At 43.8% G+C, this 21,306-nt stretch overlaps 1 protein-coding gene across 1 annotated transcript; it reads left to right on the top strand.

Annotated features, from left to right (window-relative positions):
- The first annotated feature begins 17,296 nt into the window (after positions 1 to 17,296).
- Positions 17,297 to 21,072, top strand: LOC120064129 (heterogeneous nuclear ribonucleoprotein A3-like). Its single transcript, XM_039014492.1, has 11 exons — positions 17,297 to 17,419; positions 18,268 to 18,390; positions 18,512 to 18,658; positions 18,755 to 18,965; positions 19,048 to 19,137; positions 19,243 to 19,296; positions 19,391 to 19,447; positions 19,711 to 19,842; positions 19,973 to 20,110; positions 20,195 to 20,265; positions 20,380 to 21,072. Exons 1-10 carry the CDS (start codon positions 17,414 to 17,416, stop codon positions 20,248 to 20,250), a joined length of 1,014 nt encoding a protein of 337 aa, XP_038870420.1. The 5' UTR covers positions 17,297 to 17,413; the 3' UTR covers positions 20,251 to 20,265; positions 20,380 to 21,072.
- Positions 21,073 to 21,306: the final 234 nt, after the last annotated feature.

Raw genomic sequence — 21,306 nt, 5'->3', positions numbered from 1 at the left:
AGCTTTAACACATAATTAAGAGAATGAGCAGTGTTTGTAATTACTTCTCAGGGTATAGTGAGGCAGTAAGGGGTGAGAGTCTATGTTTCTCCTGCAGCAGACAGTCAATTAGAGGCAGAGGGAGACCGTGCAGCAGTCCTCTCCTCCGTCGCTGCGCAACTGAGGTGCTGTAAATAAGGTTTTATTTGCTTCCCCACTCCTACATCATTAGCCCACCCATTCCACTGTTTCCTAACGTCATCACTTCTTCGCCTTCTATTTCTCATTGAGAGAAAAAAAAAAACTTTAAAATGGCCACCTTCTTGGCTGTTCCTCTTTCCTCCTGTTTAATGTAGCACCTTCTTGGCTGTTCCTCTTTCCTCCTGTTTAATGTAGCACCTTCTTGGCTGTTCCTCTTTCTTCCTGTTTAATGTAACACCTTCTTGGCTGTGCCTCTTTCTTCCTGTTTAATGTAGCACCTTCTTGGCTGTTCCTCTTTCCTCCTGTTTAATGTAACACCTTCTTGGCTGTGCCTCTTTCCTCCTGTTTAATGTAGCACCTTCTTGGCTGTTCCTCTTTCTTCCTGTTTAATGTAACACCTTCTTGGCTGTGCCTCTTTCTTCCTGTTTAATGTAGCACCTTCTTGGCTGTTCCTCCTTCTTCCTGTTTAATGTAACACCTTCTTGGCTGTTCCTCTTTCTTCCTGTTTAATGTAGCACCTTCTTGGCTGTTCCTCCTTCTTCCTGTTTAATGTAACACCTTCTTGGCTGTTCCTCTTTCTTCCTGTTTAATGTAGCACCTTCTTGGCTGTTCCTCTTTCTTCCTGTTTAATGTAACACCTTCTTGGCTGTTCCTCTTTCTTCCTGTTTAATGTAACACCTTCTTGGCTGTTCCTCTTTCTTCCTGTTTAATGTAACACCTTCTTGGCTGTTCCTCTTTCTTCCTGTTTAATGTAGCACCTTCTTGGCTGTTCCTCTTTCTTCCTGTTTAATGTAGCACCTTCTTGGCTGTTCCTCTTTCCTCCTGTTTAATGTAGCACCTTCTTGGCTGTTCCTCTTTCTTCCTGTTTAATGTAGCACCTTCTTGGCTGTTCCTCTTTCCTCCTGTTTAATGTAGCACCTCCTTGGCTGTTCCTCTTTCCTCCTGTTTAATGTAGCACCTTCTTGGCTGTTCCTCTTTCTTCCTGTTTAATGTAGCACCTTCTTGGCTGTGCCTCTTTCCTCCTGTTTAATGTAGCACCTTCTTGGCTGTTCCCCTTTCCTCCTGTTTAATGTAGCACCTTCTTGGCCAGATTAAAGCAATAACAATAGTACCTCTTTCCTCCTGTAGCTGAATTCCTCTGCTTTACACCCTAAGAAGAGTTATCATGTGTTGTCGCTGACAAACTGAAGAGACAGAGCGACCCAAACTCCTTTATTGCACCCAGAGAGCTCTGTGAAGACGCCTGCCGTTATCTGTCCATATTAACAAAGGAGAGAAAAATGGTCAGAGTCCAGCCTTGACCTGGAGCTCATTGGTCAGTCTAGCCTTGACCTGGAGCTCATTGAGAAGGCTTCAGCGCGGCCATCTTGACTGTATCAATACATGATATAGCGGAAACCATGTATCAGTCTACACGGATCATTCAATACTGCAAATCAAATCGAGCCAATTGATTTCATGTTGGAGGAACTCCCCACCATTGCTACTCCTTTGTCAGTCCATGCATAAGAGCATTGCTTTATGAGGAAATTTAAGGTAAATTGCTTTGTCTTCCAAATCCTTTGATGGTGCATGTCCTTTTATGAGACATGAAGCAGTGAGAGTGAAAAACAATAGGCGTTGTCATACAAAATGGTAAACTAATATGAACATTGGATTTGCACAACACAAGCAATTCATTTCAGAAACCCTGAACTCCAAAGTAATAAAACATTCTGTGACTGATATACAGCCTGTATGGAGCAGACGGTAAAGGGAGACATTCTGTGACTGATATACAGCCTGTATGGAGCAGACAGTAAAGGGAGACATTCTGTGACTGATATACAGCCTGTATGGAGCAGACAGTAAAGGGAGACATTCTGTGACTGATATACAGCCTGTATGAAGTAGACGGGAAAGGGAGACATACTGTGACTGATATACAGCCTGTATGAAGCAGACGGTAAAGGGAGACATTCTGTGACTGATATACAGCCTGTATGAAGCAGACTGGAAAGGGAGACATACTGTGACTGATATACAGCCTGTATGAAGCAGACGGTAAAGGGAGACATTCTGTGACTGATATACAGCCTGTATGGAGCAGATGGTAAAGGGCAACATTCTGTGACTGATATACAGCCTGTATGGAGCAGACGGTAAAGGGAGACATTCTGTGATTGATATACAGCCTGTATGGAGCAGACGGTAAAGGGAGACATTCTGTGATTGATATACAGCCTATATGAAGCAGATGGTAAAGGGAGACATTCTGTGACTAATATACAGCCTGTATGGAGCAGACGGTAAAGGGAGACATTCTGTGACTGATATACAGCCTGTATGGAGCAGACGGTAAAGGGAGACATACTGTGACTGATATACAGCCTGTATGAAGCAGACGGTAAAGGGAGACATTCTGTGACTGATATGCAGCCTGTATGAAGCAGACGGTAAAGGGAGACATTCTGTGACTGATATACAGCCTGTATGGAGCAGACGGTAAAGGGAGACATTCTGTGATTGATATACAGCCTGTTCTGAGCAGACGGTAAAGGGAGACATTCTGTGATTGATATACAGCCTGTATGGAGCAGACGGTAAAGGGAGACTATTATTGGCTGATTAGAGTAATACTTCTGCTTTTCGTAGACAACTTGGGACAGTACAGAGGACATATTCCATGATGAATAAATTGTATTTTACAAAGTACAGACATGGAGTGTGGAAGCAGTTTTTGCCATAGCAAGAGACCGAACTGACCCAAAAGAGCAATTCTCTTATGTTGAATACTTTATGCAGAGCTATAAACATGAAGTGTGCATGTGGATCCCAATGGTTAAACCATTGATATGAGTCTCTGTCTTTAGTGTTAGGTCGTGGAGAGGGTACGATGCCTTTGCTGTTCATGAGCATCTTGAACGAAGATTGTACAGTGATCTGATGCTCCATAAACTTCCAAAGGCATTTTATCAATGAGTAATGTGATTCAGTCAACAAATCTGTCTGCCAATTGTGGGAAATGTTGCTTAGCCCTGCACTAAAGAGGCTCTAACCCTGGACTAAAGTGGCTCTAACCCTGGACTAAAATGTTTCTAACCCTGGACTAAAGAGGCTCTAACCCTGGACTAGAGAGGCTCTAACCCTGGACTAAAGAGGCTCTAACCCTGGACTAAAGTGGCTCTAACCCTGGACTAAAGAGGCTCTAACCCTGGACTAAAGTGGCTCTAACCATGGACTAAAGAGGCTCTAGCCCTGTCCTAAAGAGGCTCTAACCCTGGAGAAAATAGGCTCTAACCCTGGACTAAAGAGGCTCTCACCCTGGACTAAAGAGGCTCTAACCCTGGACTAAAGAGGCTCTAACCCTGCACTAAACAGGCTCTAACCCTGGATTAAAGAGGCTCTAACCCTGGACTAAAGAGACTCTAACCCTGGACTAGAGAGGCTCTAACCCTGGACTAAAGAGGCTCTAACCCTGAACTAGAGAGGCTCTAACCCTGGACTAAAGAGGCTCTAACCCTGCACTAAAGTGTCTCTAACCCTGGACTAAAGGGGCTCTAACCCTGGACTAAAGCGAATCTAACCCTGGACTAAAGAGGCTCTAACCCTGGACTAAAGAGGCTCTAACCCTGCACTAAAGTGTCTCTAACCCTGGACTAAAGGGGCTCTAACCCTGGACTAAAGATAATCTAACCCTGGACTAAAGAGGCTCTAACCCTGTACTAAAGAGGCTCTAACCCTGGACTAAATAGGCTCTAACCCTGGACTAAAGAGGTTCTAACCCTGGACTAAAGTGGCTCTAACCCTGGACTAGAGGCTCTAACCCTGGACTAAAGGGGCTCTAACCCTGGATTAAAGAGGCTCTAACCCTGGACTAAAGAGGCTCTAACCCTGGACTAAAGAGGCTCTAACCCTGCACTAAAGTGTCTCTAACCCTGGACTAAAGGGGCTCTAACCCTGGACTAAAGATAATCTAACCCTGGACTAAAGAGGCTCTAACCCTGGACTAAAGAGGCTCTAACCCTGGACTAAATAGGCTCTAACCCTGGACTAAAGAGGTTCTAACCCTGGACTAAAGTGGCTCTAACCCTGGACTAGAGGCTCTAACCCTGGACTAAAGGGGCTCTAACCCTGGATTAAAGAGGCTCTAACCCTGGACTAAAGAGGCTCTAACCCTGGACTAAAGAGGCTCTAACCCTGGACTAAAGAGGCTCTAACCCTGGACTAAAGTGTCTCTAACCCTGGACTAAAATGGCTCTAACCCTGGATTAAAGAGGCTCTAACCCTGAACTAAATAGGCTCTAACCCTGGACTAAAGTGGCTCTAACCCTGGACTAAAGTGGCTCTAACCCTGGATTAAAGAGGCTCTGACCCTGGACTAAAGTGTCTCTAACCCTGGACTAAAGAGGCTCTAACCCTGGACTAAAGTGGCTCGAACCCTGGACTAAAGAGGCTCTAACCCTGGACTAAAGAGGCTCTAACCCTGGACTAAAGTGGCTCTAACCTTTGACTAAAATGTCTCTAACTCTGGACTAAAGAGGCTAACCCTGGACTAAAGGGGCTCTAACCCTGGACTAAAGTGGCTCTAACCCTGGACTAAAGAGGCTCTAACCCTGGATTAAAGAGTCTCTCACCCTGGACTAAAGTGTCTCTAACCCTGGACTAAAGGGGCTCTAACCCTGGACTAAAGAGGCTCTAACCCTGGACTAAAGTGGCTCTAACCCTGGACTAAAGAGGCTCTAACCCTGGACAAAATAGGCTCTAACCCTGGACAAAATAGGCTCTAACCCTGGACTAGAGTGGCTCTAACCCTGGACTAAAGAGACTCTAACCCTGGACTAAAGAGGCTCTAACCCTGGACAAAATAGGCTCTAACCCTGGACAAAATAGGCTCTAACCCTGGACTAGAGTGGCTCTAACCCTGGACTAAATAGGCTCTAACCCTGGATTAAAGAGGCTCTAACCCTGGACTAAATAGGCTCTAACCCTGGATTAAATAGGCTCTAACCCTGGACTAAGTCATAAAATTATACGGTGTGAAAAACTGCATTGTATTGTTCTCCTAATTAGGAAATAGACAACCATTTATTTGTTCACATTTATTAAACATTTATAGAGCATGAAATACGCTTATAGATGATTTGTGACCCATTAAAGCAGTGCTTATAAAGCTTATATGAATGCTTTATGACGCCTATATGAATGCTTATAAAGCCTATATGATTGCTTTATGAAGCCTATGTGAATGCTTTATGAGAAGCCTATGTAAATGCTTTATGATGCCTTCAAACGAGGCACTTAAAATAAAACCATGAACGGTTTGCCTAAAGCTTGTCTAATTGTCTGCAGCTTGTCGCTCGTCAGTAGCTCTCAGCCAGGTAGGCCTACATTTTAGAGCAGATCACACACAAACACACACAAACACACACACATAGGCCCAAAAAACAAAGCCACAATTGCTACCCTTAGATCCCAATAAAGCTGATTCTATTTTTATTTGGTGTGATTTACACCCATTTCCTCCATGCAATAGGACAGGAAACAGATGCTAGGAATTGTTATTTTCCTAAATTCCTGGGAGAGAGATTGTGGTCAACACTGACGTGCGGGCTTGGCTTTGTAATCGCATGTGAAGGGGTGGTAGACGGTGACTAAATTCACTCCCTGCTTTCCCTGCTCTGATGCTCCATTTCCTCACAGTTTCCACTTGCCCATGTCCGTCTACCCAAAGCCAGGTTGGCCATGCTTTATAGCAGGCTTCCCTCTCGGAACCACTGCTGCGATTTCCCAGGACAAGGTCAAAACTGCTTCTGCAGAGACAGACAGACAGACAGACAGACAGACAGACAGACAGACAGACAGACAGACAGACAGACAGACAGACAGACAGACAGACAGACAGACAGACAGACAGACAGACAGACAGACAGACAGACAGACAGACAGACAGACAGACAGAGAGAGAGAGAGAGAGAGAGAGAGAGAGAGAGAGAGAGAGAGAGAGAGAGAGAGACAGAGAGAGAGAGAGAGAGAGAGAGAGAGAGAGAGAGAGAGAGAGAGAGAGAGAGAGAGAGAGAGAGAAAGAGATGGATAGAGAGACAGAGACAGAGAGAGAGAGACAGAGAGAGATGTTTGATCTGCTTTTTTGATCTGCTTTTTTGATTTTAAGAATTAATAAAGGGCAAATAATTAAGCAACCAGGAATATTGTTTTGGGTTAAAGCCACATTCTGTAACATTTCCAGTATAAGTTTAACGAATTAAATGTCAATTGATTCTGAAAAAAAAGATTGACCTTACCTACGATCCTATTAGGTTACTATTATGTAGGGGCTCCTGAGTGGCACTGCATCTTGAGGCATCACTACAGACACCCTGGTTCGAATCCAGGCTGTATCACAACTGGCTGTGATTGGGAGTCCCATAGGGCAGGGGGACAATTGGCTCAGCATCGTCTGGTCTAGGCTGTCATTGTAAATAAGAATTTGTTCTTAACTGACATGCCTAGTTAAATAAAGGTACAATATTAACATCTTATGAGATGCTTAAATGAATCCATTATTATTGGTGGCCAACTGTTTGTTGGCATGAAAAGCACACCTTTACATAGTGTGGCTTTAAGCCAGTGATAATACTCCAGCCACAAATCCTTACTTTTCATGGGCAAGAGCTCCATCTAGAGGAGTTTTGTCATATGTTTATATATATGGACCCTGCTGGAGACAGACTGGTTATTGTGGACAGAACCCTGCTGGAGACAGTCTGGTTAATATGGACAGAACCCTGCTGGAGACAGTCTGGTTATTGTGGACAGAACCCTGCTGGAGACAGTCTGGTTATTGTGGACAGAACTCTGCTGGAGACAGTCTGGTTAATATGGATAGAACCCTGCTGGAGACAGTCTGGTTATTGTGGACAGAACCCTGCTGGAGACAGTCTGGTTATTGTGGACAGAACTCTGCTGGAGACAGTCTGGTTATTGTGGACAGAACTCTGCTGGAGACAGTCTGGTTATTGTGGACAGAACCCTGCTGGAGACAGTCTGGTTATTGTGGACAGAACTCTGCTGGAGACAGTCTGGTTAATATGGACAGAACCCTGCTGGAGACAGTCTGGTTATTGTGGACAGAACTCAGCTGGAGACAGTCTGGTTATTGTGGACAGAACTCTGCTGGAGACAGTCTGGTTATTGTGGACAGAACTCTGCTGGAGACAGTCTGGTTATTGTGGACAGAACTCAGCTGGAGACAGTCTGGTTATTGTGGACAGAACTCTGCTGGAGACAGTCTGGTTATTGTGGACAGAACCCTGCTGGAGACAGTCTGGTTATTGTGGACAGAACCCTGCTGGAGACAGTCTGGTTATTGTGGACAGAACCCTGCTGGAGACAGTCTGGTTATTGTGGACAGAACCCTGCTGGAGACAGTCTGGTTATTGTGGACAGAACCCTGCTGGAGACAGTCTGGTTATTGTGGACAGAACCCTGCTGGAGACAGTCTGGTTATTGTGGACAGAACTCAGCTGGAGACAGTCTGGTTATTGTGGACAGAACCCTGCTGGAGACAGTCTGGTTATTGTGGACAGAACTCTGCTGGAGACAGTCTGGTTATTGTGGACAGAACCCTCCTGGAGACAGTCTGGTTAATATGGACAGAACTCAGCTGGAGACAGTCTGGTTATTGTGGACAGAACCCTGCTGGAGACAGTCTGGTTATTGTGGACAGAACTCTGCTGGAGACAGTCTGGTTATTGTGGACAGAACTCTGCTGGAGACAGTCTGGTTATTGTGGACAGAACCCTGCTGGAGACAGTCTGGTTAATATGGACAGAACTCAGCTGGAGACAGTCTGGTTATTGTGGACAGAACCCTGCTGGAGACAGTCTGGTTATTGTGGACAGAACCCTGCTGGGGACAGTCTGGTTATTGTGGACAGAACTCTGCTGGAGACAGTCTGGTTATTGTGGACAGAACTCAGCTGGAGACAGTCTGGTTATTGTGGACAGAACCCTGCTGGAGACAGTCTGGTTATTGTGGACAGAACTCAGCTGGAGACAGTCTGGTTATTGTGGACAGAACTCAGCTGGAGACAGTCTGGTTAATATGGACAGAACCCTGCTGGAGACAGTCTGGTTATTGTGGACAGAACCATGCTGGAGACAGTCTGGTTAATATGGACAGAACTCAGCTGGAGACAGTCTGGTTATTGTGGACAGAACCCTGCTGGAGACAGTCTGGTTATTGTGGACAGAACCCTGCTGGAGACAGTCTGGTTATTGTGGACAGAACTCTGCTGGAGACAGTCTGGTTATTGTGGACAGAACTCAGCTGGAGACAGTCTGGTTATTGTGGACAGAACCCTGCTGGAGACAGTCTGGTTATTGTGGACAGAACTCAGCTGGAGACAGTCTGGTTATTGTGGACAGAACTCAGCTGGAGACAGTCTGGTTAATATGGACAGAACCCTGCTGGAGACAGACTGGTTATTGTGGACAGAACTCAGCTGGAGACAGTCTGGTTATTGTGGACAGAACCCTGCTGGAGACAGTCTGGTTATTGTGGACAGAACTCTGCTGGAGACAGTCTGGTTATTGTGGACAGAACTCAGCTGGAGACAGTCTGGTTATTGTGGACAGAACTCAGCTGGAGACAGTCTGGTTATTGTGGACAGAACCCTGCTGGAGACAGTCTGGTTATTGTGGACAGAACTCTGCTGGAGACAGTCTGGTTATTGTGGACAGAACCCTGCTGGAGACAGTCTGGTTATTGTGGACAGAACCCTGCTGGAGACAGTCTGGTTATTGTGGACAGAACCCTGCTGGAGACAGTCTGGTTATTGTGGACAGAACTCTGCTGGAGATAGTCTGGTTATTGTGGACAGAACCCTGCTGGAGACAGTCTGGTTATTGTGGACAGAACCCTGCTGGAGACTAAGACTGGTTATTGTAGCTAAGTACACAGACACAATACACACAACACTAAATACTTCCTCCAAGCTAGCTAACCACTGTAGCTAGTATTGCCATTATAATTAAATCACAATGGATTAGTGTCCATTAAACAGCTGCTTGTGTTAGCTGCCAAGTTAGTGCAATGTCCTTAGCTAGCTAGCTAAGTTGTGCTAGTTAGCAAATATGTTAAAGTTAGCTGGCTAAACATTTGGCTATGGGCTGGCACTGGCAGTATGGGATTATAGAGAGTGAATTTATTTGTTTCTTCGTAGTCTTGCTAGGTAGTTATCTAGCTATGGCCATATGGCTAGTTGTCAGTACAGGTGGCGAGGTCAGCACAGGTGCATCAAAGCTGGGACCGAGAGATTGAAAAACAGCTTCTATCTCAAGGTCATCAGACTGCTAAACAGCATTCACTAACTCAGAGAGGCTGCTGGCTACATTGAGACCCAATCACTGTCCACTTTAATAAATTGATCACTAGTCACTTTAAACAATACCACTTTAAATAATGCCACTTTAGTAATGTTTACATATTTTACATTACCCATATCACATGTACATACTGTATTTTATACCATCTACTGCATCTTGCCTATGCCGCTCGGCCATCGCTCATCCATATACTTATACGTACATATTCTCATTCACCCCCTTAGATTTGTGTGTATTAGGTAGTTGTTGGGAATTGTTAGATTACTTGTTAGATATTACTGCACTGTCGGAACTAGAAGCACAAGCATTTCTCTACACTCACATTAACATCTGCTAACCATGTGTGTGTGTGATTTGCTTTATCAACAAGGGAACATTAGCAGCTAGGGCTAGCTAACATTGGAATCTAGACCGGGGAACATTAGCAGCTAGGGCTAGCTAACATTGGAATCTAGACCAGGGAACATTAGCAGCTAGGGCTAGCTAACATTGGAATCTAGACCAGGGAACATTAGCAGCTAGGGCTAGCTAACATTGGAATCTAGACCAGGGAACATTAGCAGCTAGGGCTAGCTAACATTGGAATCTAGACCAGGGAACATTAGCAGCTAGGGCTAGCTAACATTGGAATCTAGACCATAAACTAAGGCTAAGTAACACGCATGGACATGCGTTTCCAAACAACGCTACTGCCACCTTCTTGTTTGGAGTATGTTAACAAGGCTGTGGCTAACGGCTTCAAGGTCTTTGCTATGTGAACACAAAAGAGATTGACTGCCAACACTCTGTTCAAAGGTGCTAAGTTCTGTCGGCAGGCAAACGATTGATACTCTGAGTTTTTGCTGTGATAACAAATTATTAGTAAACCATGCTGATTACACTTGATGTCATGCAACAAAATGAAATATAACAAAAACACATCACTTATGGGATGTCTTATTGAACCCCAGATTGGGAGAGAAAATGTTCCTACCTGAAGCTGGTAATAATTATCCACCGGTAGGATTATCCAGGCTGTATTACATTCGGCCACGATTGGGAGTCCCATAGGGCGGTACACAATTGGCCCAGCGTTGTCCGGTTTGGCCGGGGACTTGCCTAGTTAAATAAAGGTTTAAAAAAATAATGTGTGGGATGGGTCAATAGTGTGTGATAGATCTCAGTGTCCCCCCATGTTCAGAGAGTAAGTTGTGTGATCAACCAAACAACTTGCTGTCCAGGGGTCTGGGCAATCAAAAGTACACAGAGCATCAACCAAACTCCATCTGTGAGGAGCTGTTACTGCACGACACATGCCTTTACACTCAGCTCTGCTCAGCTCAGCTAACCTCCCTAAACACCCAGCCCTCTTCACAGTACAGATCCTTTAACTATGCCAAATATTCTGTTTTGTGCTATTTCAGTCCATAATTTGTGATTGAAATTTAAAAAAGTTACCGGTTCATGTAGACCTATGATTTGTCCAGAGCTTACTAGCAAGTGCAGAGTGGTCAATACACCAAAATCAAGAGAAAATACATGATTTAATGTCTTCTGATGGACAAGTTACTTTGTTGAATTAATATTAAGCCCGGTGTAAAACCAAGTCCTTTTTCTAGGCTTATAAATGCTTGTTGGGAGCATTTCTTTCTTCAGTTGCCCTATGACTAACTACCTGGTTTTTGACAGCATGACTTTTGGACAAATCACCTGACATGCCAGCAGCACACCACCCTGCATCCCACTGCTGGCTTGCTTCTGAAGCTAAGTAGGTTTGGTCCTGGTCAGTCTCTGGATGGGAGACCAGATGCTGCTGGAAGTGGTGTTGGAGGGCCAGTAGGAGGCACTCTTTCCTCTGGTCCAAAAAAAAATCAAAAATATCCTACACAGTGACACTGCACTGTGTAGGGTGCTGTATTTTGGATGGGACGTTAAATAGGTGTCCTGACTCTCTGTGGTCATTAAAGATCCCATGGCACTTATTGTAAGAGTCGGGGTGTTAACCCTGGTGTCCTGGCTAAATTCCAAATCTGTCCTTCACACCATCATGGTCACCTAATCATCCCTAGTTTACAATTAGCTCATTCATCCCCCTCCACTCCCCTGTAACTATTCCCCAGGTTGTTGCTGTAAATGAGAACCTGTTCTCAGTGAACTTACATGGTAAAAAAAAAAAATCTGACTGGGACATCAAGACATGGTTTATGGCTAGCCTTGGCTGTTCACCCTGCAAAACATTTTATCAGTATTAATGTTTTCCCTCTTATGCCGGTGCTATGGACAAATAAAATACTTTATACCAGTTATTTGTTGAATACTCCTTTCTGATTGGCTTGAAGGGCATTCTAGAGCGTGTATTATTTATCTTTATAAACTGGGTGGTTCGAGCCCTGAATGCTAATTGGCTGACAGCCATGGTATATCAGACCGTAAACCCCGGGTATGACAAAACATTTATTTTTACTGTTCTAATTATGTTGGTAACCAGTTTATAATAGCAATAAGGCACCTCGGGGGTTGGGTTGTGCCTAAGAACATCCCTTAGCCATTGTATGTATTGGCCATATACCACACCCCCTTGGGCCTTAATGCTTAAATAACGCACAGTATATTTGCACGGTAGAATTCAATGGCTATAGTTTATTTTTTACATGTTTGAGCAGCTTTTGAAAACAAAAGTCTAATTGAAAACAGTATTCGTATTACTGAATTTGATTTTCATAATAGCAAGCTAGAACCGATGATTTGGTTAGCTAAACTAGCACTAGCTAGTAAATTTGCTAGCTACTTCGGTGGATGTTGAACACAGTTCTACCAGTAAATGAACACATTTCTAGAGGTAAATGTGTTAAATTATAGCCATGGTATAAAAGGGTTATAATCAACTCAGGGCTCTATGCGTTCTTTGGAAAATAATGCATATTAATCCGCTAACGTGAAACACACCTTCCACACGTCGTTTATAATTTTTGATAGAATGCATAGCCCCTTGTTGATTTTCCCTTACGTAATCAATGACAATGTCACAGATTGTTCAAAATCAACATGGAGACAAAAGCTGGTGCACATTTCGGTGACATTCAGAATAAAACAAATGAATCATTGAGATCCATGGTGTCAATAAATGATCCATTGTAGCATGCAGAGTATTTGACAACTCCTACACCCAGAGGCGAGAACTACTGGTACCGCACAACTACTACTGTTCATTAAAGGAGAGCTCTGAAACAGAAATAATGTTACCAGGCCTCAATCTCATTATCAGTTTAATTAAGAAATAAATGTGCTGGAACAAGGTGGTGTGTAATCGACAGTCAGAGTGAAACACAGGACGTACTTTATTCATGGTTATTGACTTATTTTGATGGCTGTAGAGTCCTTGTTTTTTGTCTTCCATTTTAACAACTGTGTGTTAAATGTTAGCAATAGAACAATGTAATGAATTGAAATGGTTGGAATGGTCTTTTACTCAACACATACTGCTACTATCATGTTTGAGGTATAACCCAGATGCAGACAGAGTTGAAGAAACAAAAGTGTCTTCCTAACAACAGGGTCAGGCAAACAACAGGTCAAGGCAGGCAGAAGTCAATAATCCAATGAGGGCATAAAGGGGCCAGAATGGCAGGCAGTCTCAGGGTCAAGGCAGGCAGAGGTCAATAATCCAGTGAGGGCATAAAGGGGCCAGAATGGCAGGGAGTCTCAGGGTCAGGACAGGCAGGGGTCAATAATCCAGTGAGGGCATAAAGGGACCAGAATGGCAGGCAGTCTCAGGGTCAGGACAGGCAGGGGTCAATAATCCAGTGAGAGCATAAAGGGACCAGAATGGCAGGCAGTCTCAGGGTCAGGACAGGCAGGGGTCAATAATCCAGTGAGAGCATAAAGGGACCAGAATGGCAGGCAGTCTCAGGGTCAGGACAGGCAGGGGTCAATAATCCAGTGAGGGCATAAAGGGACCAGAATGGTGGGATGTATACGAAGGGTACGGGGCAACAGAAGACGAACAGCAGAAGGGCTAATAATTTTGGAGATGGGAAACGGGCCGATAAACAAGGGGGAGAGTTTGCGGGATTCCACCCGGAGGAGCAGATCCACCCGGAGGGGCAGATCCACCTGGAGGGGCAGATCCACCCGGAGGGGCAGATCCCGGGTGGACAGCCATATCTTCTGCCCGAGACGATACCGGAGCTGGGGTCCGGTGGCGATCCGCTTGTCGTCGATACCTGGAGATGGTCTTGAGGAGGGCCGACCGGGTTCTCCTCCAGGTATGACGACTAGAGGTCGACAGATTATGATTTTTCAACGCCGATACCGATTATTGGAGGACCCAAAAAACCCGAAACCGATTAATCGGCTGATTTTTATTTATTTATTTAATTTGTAATAATGACAATTACAACAATACTGAATAACCCTTTTATTTTAACTTAATATAATACATCAATAAAAATCAATTTAGCCTCAAATAAATAATGAAACATGTTCAATTTGGTTTAAATAATGCAAAAACAAAGTGTTGGAGAAGAAAGTAAGTGCAATATGTGCCATGTAAAAAAACTAACGTTTAAGTTAATTGCTCAGAACATGAGAACATATGAAAGCTGGTGGTTCCTTTTAACATGAGTGTTCAATATTCCCAGGTAAGAAGTTTTAGGTTGTAGTTATTATAGGACTATTTCTCTCTATACCATTTGTATTTCATATACCTTTGACTATTGGATGTTCTTATAGGCACTTTAGTATTGCCAGTGTAAGAGTATAGCTTCCGTTCCTCGCCCCTACCTGGGCTCGAACCAGGAACACATCGAAAACAGCCACCCTTGAAGCATCGTTATGCATTGCTCCACAAATGCTGCGGCCCTTGCAGAGCAAGGGGAACAACTACTTCAAGGTCTCAGAGCGAGTGCTGTCACCGATTGAAACGCTATTAGCGCTCACCCCGCTAACTAGCTAGCCATTTCACATCTGTTACACCAGGCTAATCTCGGGAGTTGATAGGCTTGAAGTCATAAACAGCTCAATGCTTGAAGCACAACGAAGAGCTGCAGGCAAACCCACGAAAGTGCTGTTTGAATGAATGCTTACAAGCCTGCTGCTGCCTACCACCGCTCAGTCAGACTGCTCTATCAAATATCAAATCATAGACTTAATTATAACATAATAACACACAGAAATATGAGCCTTAGGTCATTAATATGGTCAAATCCGGAAACTATCATTTCGAAAACAAAGCGTTTATTCTTTCAGTGAAATACGGAACCGTTCTGTATTTATTCTAACGGGTGGCATCCCTAAGTCTAAATATTGCTGTTACATTGTACAACCTTCAATGTTATGTCATAATTATGTACAATTCTGGCAAATTAATTACGGTCTTTGTTAGGAATAAATGGTCTTCACACAGTTCGCAACGAGCCAGGCGGCCCAAACTGCTGCATATACCCTGACTGCTTGCACGGAACGCAAGAGAAGTGACACAATTTCCCTAGTTAAATGAAAGTCATGTTAGCAGGCAATATTAACTAAATATGCAGGTTTAAAAATATATACTTGTGTATTGATTTTAAAGAAAGGCATTGATGTTTATGGTTAGGTACACATTGGTGCAACGATAGTGCTTTTTTCGCGAATGCGCTTGTTAAATCATCACCCGTTTGGAGAAGTAGGCTGTGATTCAATGAGAAATTAACAGGCACCGCATCGATTATATGCAACGCAGGTCACGCTAGATAAACTAGTAATATCATCAACCATGTGTAGTTAACTAGTGATTATGTTAAGGTTGATTGTTTTTTATAAGATAAGTTTAATGCTAGCTAGCAACTTACCTTGGCTTCTTGCTTCACTCGCATAACGGTTAGTCAGCCTGCCACGCAGGCTCCTCATGGAGTGCAATGTAAGGCAGGTGATTAGAGCGTTGGACTAGTAACTGGAAGGTTGCAAGATCGAATCCCCGAACTGACAAGGTAAAAATCTGTCGTTCTGCCCCTGAACAAGGCAGTTAACCCACCGTTCCTAGGCTGTCATTGAAAATAAGAATGTGTTCTAAACTGACTTGCCTAGTTAAATAAAGGTAAAATAAACACATTTTTAAAAATTGGTGTCCAAAAATGCCGATTACCGATTGTTATGAAAACTTGAAATCGGCCCATTCCGATTAATCGGTCGACCTCTAATGACGACAGCGGAGAACAAACATCTGGGCAGAAGGTATGCCGACCTCTTCCTGCTCGGGGAAGAGCGGGGGCTGATACCCCAGGGAACACTAGAATGGCGGAGACCAGGCAGCGCAGAGTTGTCTCGAGGTCCTGGTTGGCTCACTCCGACTGGACTTTGGACTGGGGGTGGAACCCAGAGGACAGGCTGGCCGATGACCCAATGAGGGTGCAGAACGCCTTCCAGACCCGGGACGAGAACTGAGGACCCCGGTTGGAGACCATGTCCACGGGCCGTCCATGGATCCAGAAGACGTTCTGCACTATGAGCTGGGTCGTCTCCTTGGCAGAGGGTAGCTTGGGGAGAGGAATGAAGTGGGTGGCTTTGGAAAAGCGATCCACCACAGTCAGGATGGCGGTGTTGCCATCAGAAGGGGGAAGACCCGTGACATAGTCCAGGGAAATGTGGGACCAAGGACGGTGAGGGACAGGCAGAGGTTGGAGGAGACCAGACGGAGCTTGCCGAGGAGTCTTGTTATGTGCACAAACCGTGCAAGAGGCGAGGAATGCGGAGACGTCAGGGACCATGGTGGGCCACCAAAAGCATTGTCACACAAAAGCCAGGGTCCAACGGGAGTTACAGTGGCCAGGACAAGCAAGGAGGTGGGCAGAGTCAAGCACGAGCTAGTGAGATCCTATTGGGGCGTTCTATCATTCATCTGCATATTTCCGTCTGTGATGTGCGCGTGTGCAATAACTCAATTCGCTTTAGTCCACTCTGTTCATAACATATTATAGTTTTGGGAACAGAAAACTGTATTGAGATCAAATGTTTAATTGATGAGAAAATATGCAGAATGTCGGCCAAAATCAATCTTGTTCCATTTTGGGGCTCCAGAGTGGCGCAGCGGTCTAAGGCATTGCTTCTCAGTGCTAACTACAGACCCTGGTTCAATTCCAGTCTGTATCACAACTGGCTGTGATTGGGAGTCCCAATTGGGTTTGGCCGGGCTAGGCCGTCATTGTAAATAAGAATTTGTTCTTAACTGACTTACCTAGTTAAATAAAAATATATAAAATATTCTCCCACTGCCGGCCAGTGGGCTTCCTCTCACTACCATATTTGGAAAAGCTAAACAGATGCTTCATATTTATACATCTGGTGAAATATCTGTCTAATTGTTCTATCTTCAGAGTTACCTCTGGTTCGTTCAGGGGGAAAGAATGGTGTTTGTGATAAATGGCGAAAATAAAGTCTGAGTTTCACACAGAGGTAAATATCAGTCAGTTAACATTACCTTTATGGATTAACCTATATGTGGTTATTTCGGGGTTTTTTTATTCACCAAAAGTGACATTAGCTGATGAAGATTATATCATAGAATAAACGTATAAGACCTCCTAAACCTGTGTTTACCACAGATGTTATGTTCGGCGTTCATCTAAAACCCCATTATTTTCCCATAGGCATTGGCCAACGAGCGATGGCAGAGTCACTCAGGTATAAAGAAAGGCGCAGTTAGTTCCTACAAAAAGACGCCATTACTATTGCTCTCTATAAACAACTGACCACAGTTTCTAAACATACTGAATCAGCTTGCCCTATCCGGTTTATTCCGGTAAACGACAAGAACTGACCCTGGATCAGTTATAACCGCTGCACAAGCGCAGACTTCTAATCACGTGGTACAGTAGCTTCCTTTCTTCTCAGAACCAAGGAGAAAACGCTGCGAAATGGAGGTGATGATGTTATACACGTATTGCATGTTTATCAATCTCTGTATATTTGAGTTGGACGTAACAGAGTGGAAAGTGTATTTAGAGCGAACAGATTTTTATTTTTATCATGTTACAGCAACAATAAAATGTGCGCATTCTAACCGCATTTTTGAGGAAGCAACGTTAGCTAACTAACTAGCACAGCTGCGTCTCTGAACGTTTGGCCATCAAATTGCATCATGCCAGTCATATAGTGCTACGGTTTCAATGTTGCATACATTTTGGTTTGTAGACGAGTGCTTGAATGTATTGTTGGGATACATAGCTACCGGTATAATAACGTTATAGGCCTTAAAATGTAGGACAGGCTACGCCTATACCTAGTAGTGCGGCATGCATTGAACTTGAAACATGAATTTACACACCAAATATTGGTATTTGCATTATAAAGTATATTAAATCATATTTTCAAAATGGCGAATTGTTGTTTCCCCAACAATGTTATAGTCGTGGCTAATGAGATAGTTACACTATCTCTCCTAAAACGTTTTCTGTGGGGTCTTTTTATCAGCTAATTCTGTCTTGCTGTTGGACACTGGGCAGAGCTGATTACTGTACGCCCCCCCCCATACCCATAACCAGACTATTATATAATTCTTCTCAATGTAAGTCTCTGCCTGTAACCATTTAAACAGCCTGGATGGCACATTGCATTCTAATGCAGTAGGTCTGCCTTGGGACGGTGTGAAATTAGAACATCTACCCTTGTATATTGGACTCTTGTACTGACTTGTACTGATAGTATGCTGTTGTCTGTAGAGTTGCATTGTTATGTGTGACATACATTCCTGTTTTGAATAATTCAACAGGGTCATGAAGCTAGGGAGCCTGAACAGCTCAGGAAGCTGTTCATCGGCGGCCTCAGTTTTGAAACCACTGAGGAAAGTTTAAGGATCCATTTTGAACAATGGGGAAATCTCACAGACAGTGTGGTATGTATGCATTTCACTCGCATTTGATTGAATAAAAAAGTGTCTAGCGTTTACACTGTATTTCTTAGAGACCCACCAAATTGTTCCAAGTAATGTAAGCTAATACGTTGGTTTCATGTAGGTGATGCGGGACCCAAACAACAAGCGCTCTAGAGGGTTCGGCTTTGTAACATACTCCTGTGTGGAGGAGGTGGATGCCTGCATGGCAGCTCGCCCTCATAAGGTGGACGGGCGTGTTGTCGAACCTAAGAGGGCTGTGTCGAGAGAGGTAAACGAACTCTGCTTCACATTCAGGTGCATTTGCTGTTGTGTGGGTGTTGACCGGTGTGTGTGCTCACTGTCCAGCGCTTCTTGTCTGTCTCAGGACTCCAACAGACCAGGTGCCCATCTGAGGGTGAAGAAGATCTTTGTTGGGGGTATCAAGGAGGACACCGAGGAGGACCATATCAGAGAGTACTTTGAGACCTACGGGAGGATCGAGACCATTGACATTATGGAGGAACGCGCAACTGGGAAGAAGAGGGGATTCTGCTTTGTTTCATTTGATGACAATGACACTGTGGATAAAATTGTTGGTATGTGGTTGTTGCAGCTTTGTCATTTTAAACATCAGTAAACATTCCGTTTGCTAAGTATTCCCCTTTGTTTTCCTTTCAGCTCAAAAATACCACACAATAAACACACACAACTGCGAAGTCAGAAAAGCACTTTCAAAACAGGAAATGATGGAAGCGTCCAATCAGAGGAGTAAGCATAATAACCTGAATTATACTGAATGTAAAATTGTGTGACTGTTTTAGAGAAGCACATATGGAATGCGCTTCATTGTCAATGTTGGCATTTTATTTTTAGGTAGGGATGGTGGCTCTGGGAACTTCATGGGTAGAGGCGGCAACTTTGGACGAGGTAAGCACTTTTTACATTTTGATATGGGGATAAATTTGGAACATAAGAACAGTAATCACACAATACATGTAAACATAATTATCTTGTGTTACAGGAGGCTACGGTGGAGGAAGAGGAGGTTATGGAGGAGGGGATGGATATGGGGGAGATGGTAAACATTTCTCTACCATAGTGGATAATCAGATGAGGGGGGGATTTAAAGATGCATTACCAGAAGAGAGCTTGTTCTAATCTGAGTGCACTGCTTTTGGTCACTGTTCTGATGTCACTGGTCAATTTGTAACCTGTTCTGAGCTCACTGGTCAATTTGTAACCTGATCTGAGCTCACTGGTCAATTTGTAACCTGATCTGAGTGGTCTGTTTGTAACCTGTTCTGATCTGAGACGCGCTGTTTTGTTACCTGTTCTGTGCAGGTGGGAACTATAGTGGAGGTCCTGGCTACGGAGGTGGACGTGGTGGGGGGGGTTATGGGGGAGGAGGTCCTGGGTATGGAAACCAGGGAGGAGGATATGATAACTACAATGACCAGGGAGGCAACTTGGGAGGTACAAAAGCCTGTTTTAGCCAGGATATATTGTCTTGGCTCGTGATTGATTCTTTTGAGTTGCACTCACACTAACCCACAATAATTGGATTTGATGTCTGACCTTCTAAAAACAAATCTCTGACTGCTAGGAAACTTTGGTGGTGGAGGAGGAGGAGGTGGTGGTGGAAATTACAATGACTTTGGTAACTACAGAGGACAGCAATCCAGCTATGGCCCCATGAAGGGAAACAACTTTGGTGGCAGAAACACTGCTAGCCCCTATGGAGGTGAGTATTCTCTCCCCTGAGCTGGATGAGACGATGTGCTGTCTGATGACACAACATTCATCTGTCAATCGTTGTTCATTCCAGGTGGCTATGGCTCGGGCAGTGGAAGTGGTGTTGGCTACGGCTCACAGCGCTATTGATACTATGACACTGGGGTATGTTCCATATTTGTTATTTTAAATACTCTGCATACCTGACTGTATAGTACAGCGTGAGCCCACGCAACACTAGAATAACAATTTTTGTTTTATCCTGTATCCATTCAACAGGCTTCAGTTCTTAGCAGGAGAGGAGATGAGCAAGGATTTGCCAGGAAAGCTGCAGTTTACTGTACTTTTAGGCAGTCGTCTGAAAGCATTTAAAGGAACAAGTTAGAAAGTTACTGCAGCTATAACGGGAGACTAATCCTAAAAAAAAAGGCTGTACACAAGCTACAAAGTGCAAGAGTGTAGCTAGTACCTTCCTTTATTTGTGGTAGATGTTCCCCCACTTTATATTTTTTCCTTTTGTGCATCGGAAGTGTATGTATTGTGCCTGTGGAATCAGAAAGTGTTTTTTTTATTTTTATATATAATTTTTACTCCTAACTCCAGTCCGTTTTGAATATTCCTACGTTATTTTGCTGTAGATTGATAGGTTTTCTCTGGTCTTCTCATCTTTGTCATTTTGAAGAACTTGGTTCTGTCAAAAGGGCGTAGACGCATCAGGCCCTCAAATTGGCTAGAGCTGTCCTTTTTTTTCTCTCTTTCAAGTTAATATGATTGCTAGTCTCCGTATCAAAGTGTATTATTATTTGTATTTCAAGAACAGTATGTGTAACAAGTGGTTATAATTAGTGCAGACAACAATTTGAGGAAATGTTTTACACTACTTGTATGCGGTAAACTCAATTCTAGATTGTAAACATATTTTTGACAAGTGGAGAAAAAAAAAGTTAAATAAAGTTGTGTAGTAAAGTCTTTTGAAGTATAGTGCATCATTGGCTCAGAGAAAGATTGAAGGATTGGATTATTTTCATGTCCGTCATCACTAATCAAGTGTTGCAAATCAATACCCTCAATGTTTTGTTTTCTCTGAACTTCCTTGAAATGTGTAAAAAAAAAAAAAATCTGGCTGGATGGAAAGGGAGTCTTAGCTAGTCCTAGGGCAAGGTGCACGCATCACCTAGCCAACATTGCACTAGTAGAATTGTTACA

The sequence above is a fragment of the Salvelinus namaycush genome, chromosome 19 (assembly GCF_016432855.1).
Source record: "Salvelinus namaycush isolate Seneca chromosome 19, SaNama_1.0, whole genome shotgun sequence".
Lineage (NCBI taxonomy): Eukaryota > Metazoa > Chordata > Actinopteri > Salmoniformes > Salmonidae > Salvelinus > Salvelinus namaycush.
This window is presented reverse-complemented; position numbering and strand designations above follow the sequence as displayed.

Coding starts and splice junctions, on each gene's coding strand:
- LOC120064129 (XM_039014492.1), top strand. Junction 18,659..18,754: donor AGAGGGCTGTGTCGAGAGAG/GTAAACGAACTC, acceptor TGTCTGTCTCAG/GACTCCAACAGACCAGGTGC. Junction 19,448..19,710: donor GGATGGATATGGGGGAGATG/GTAAACATTTCT, acceptor TGTTCTGTGCAG/GTGGGAACTATAGTGGAGGT.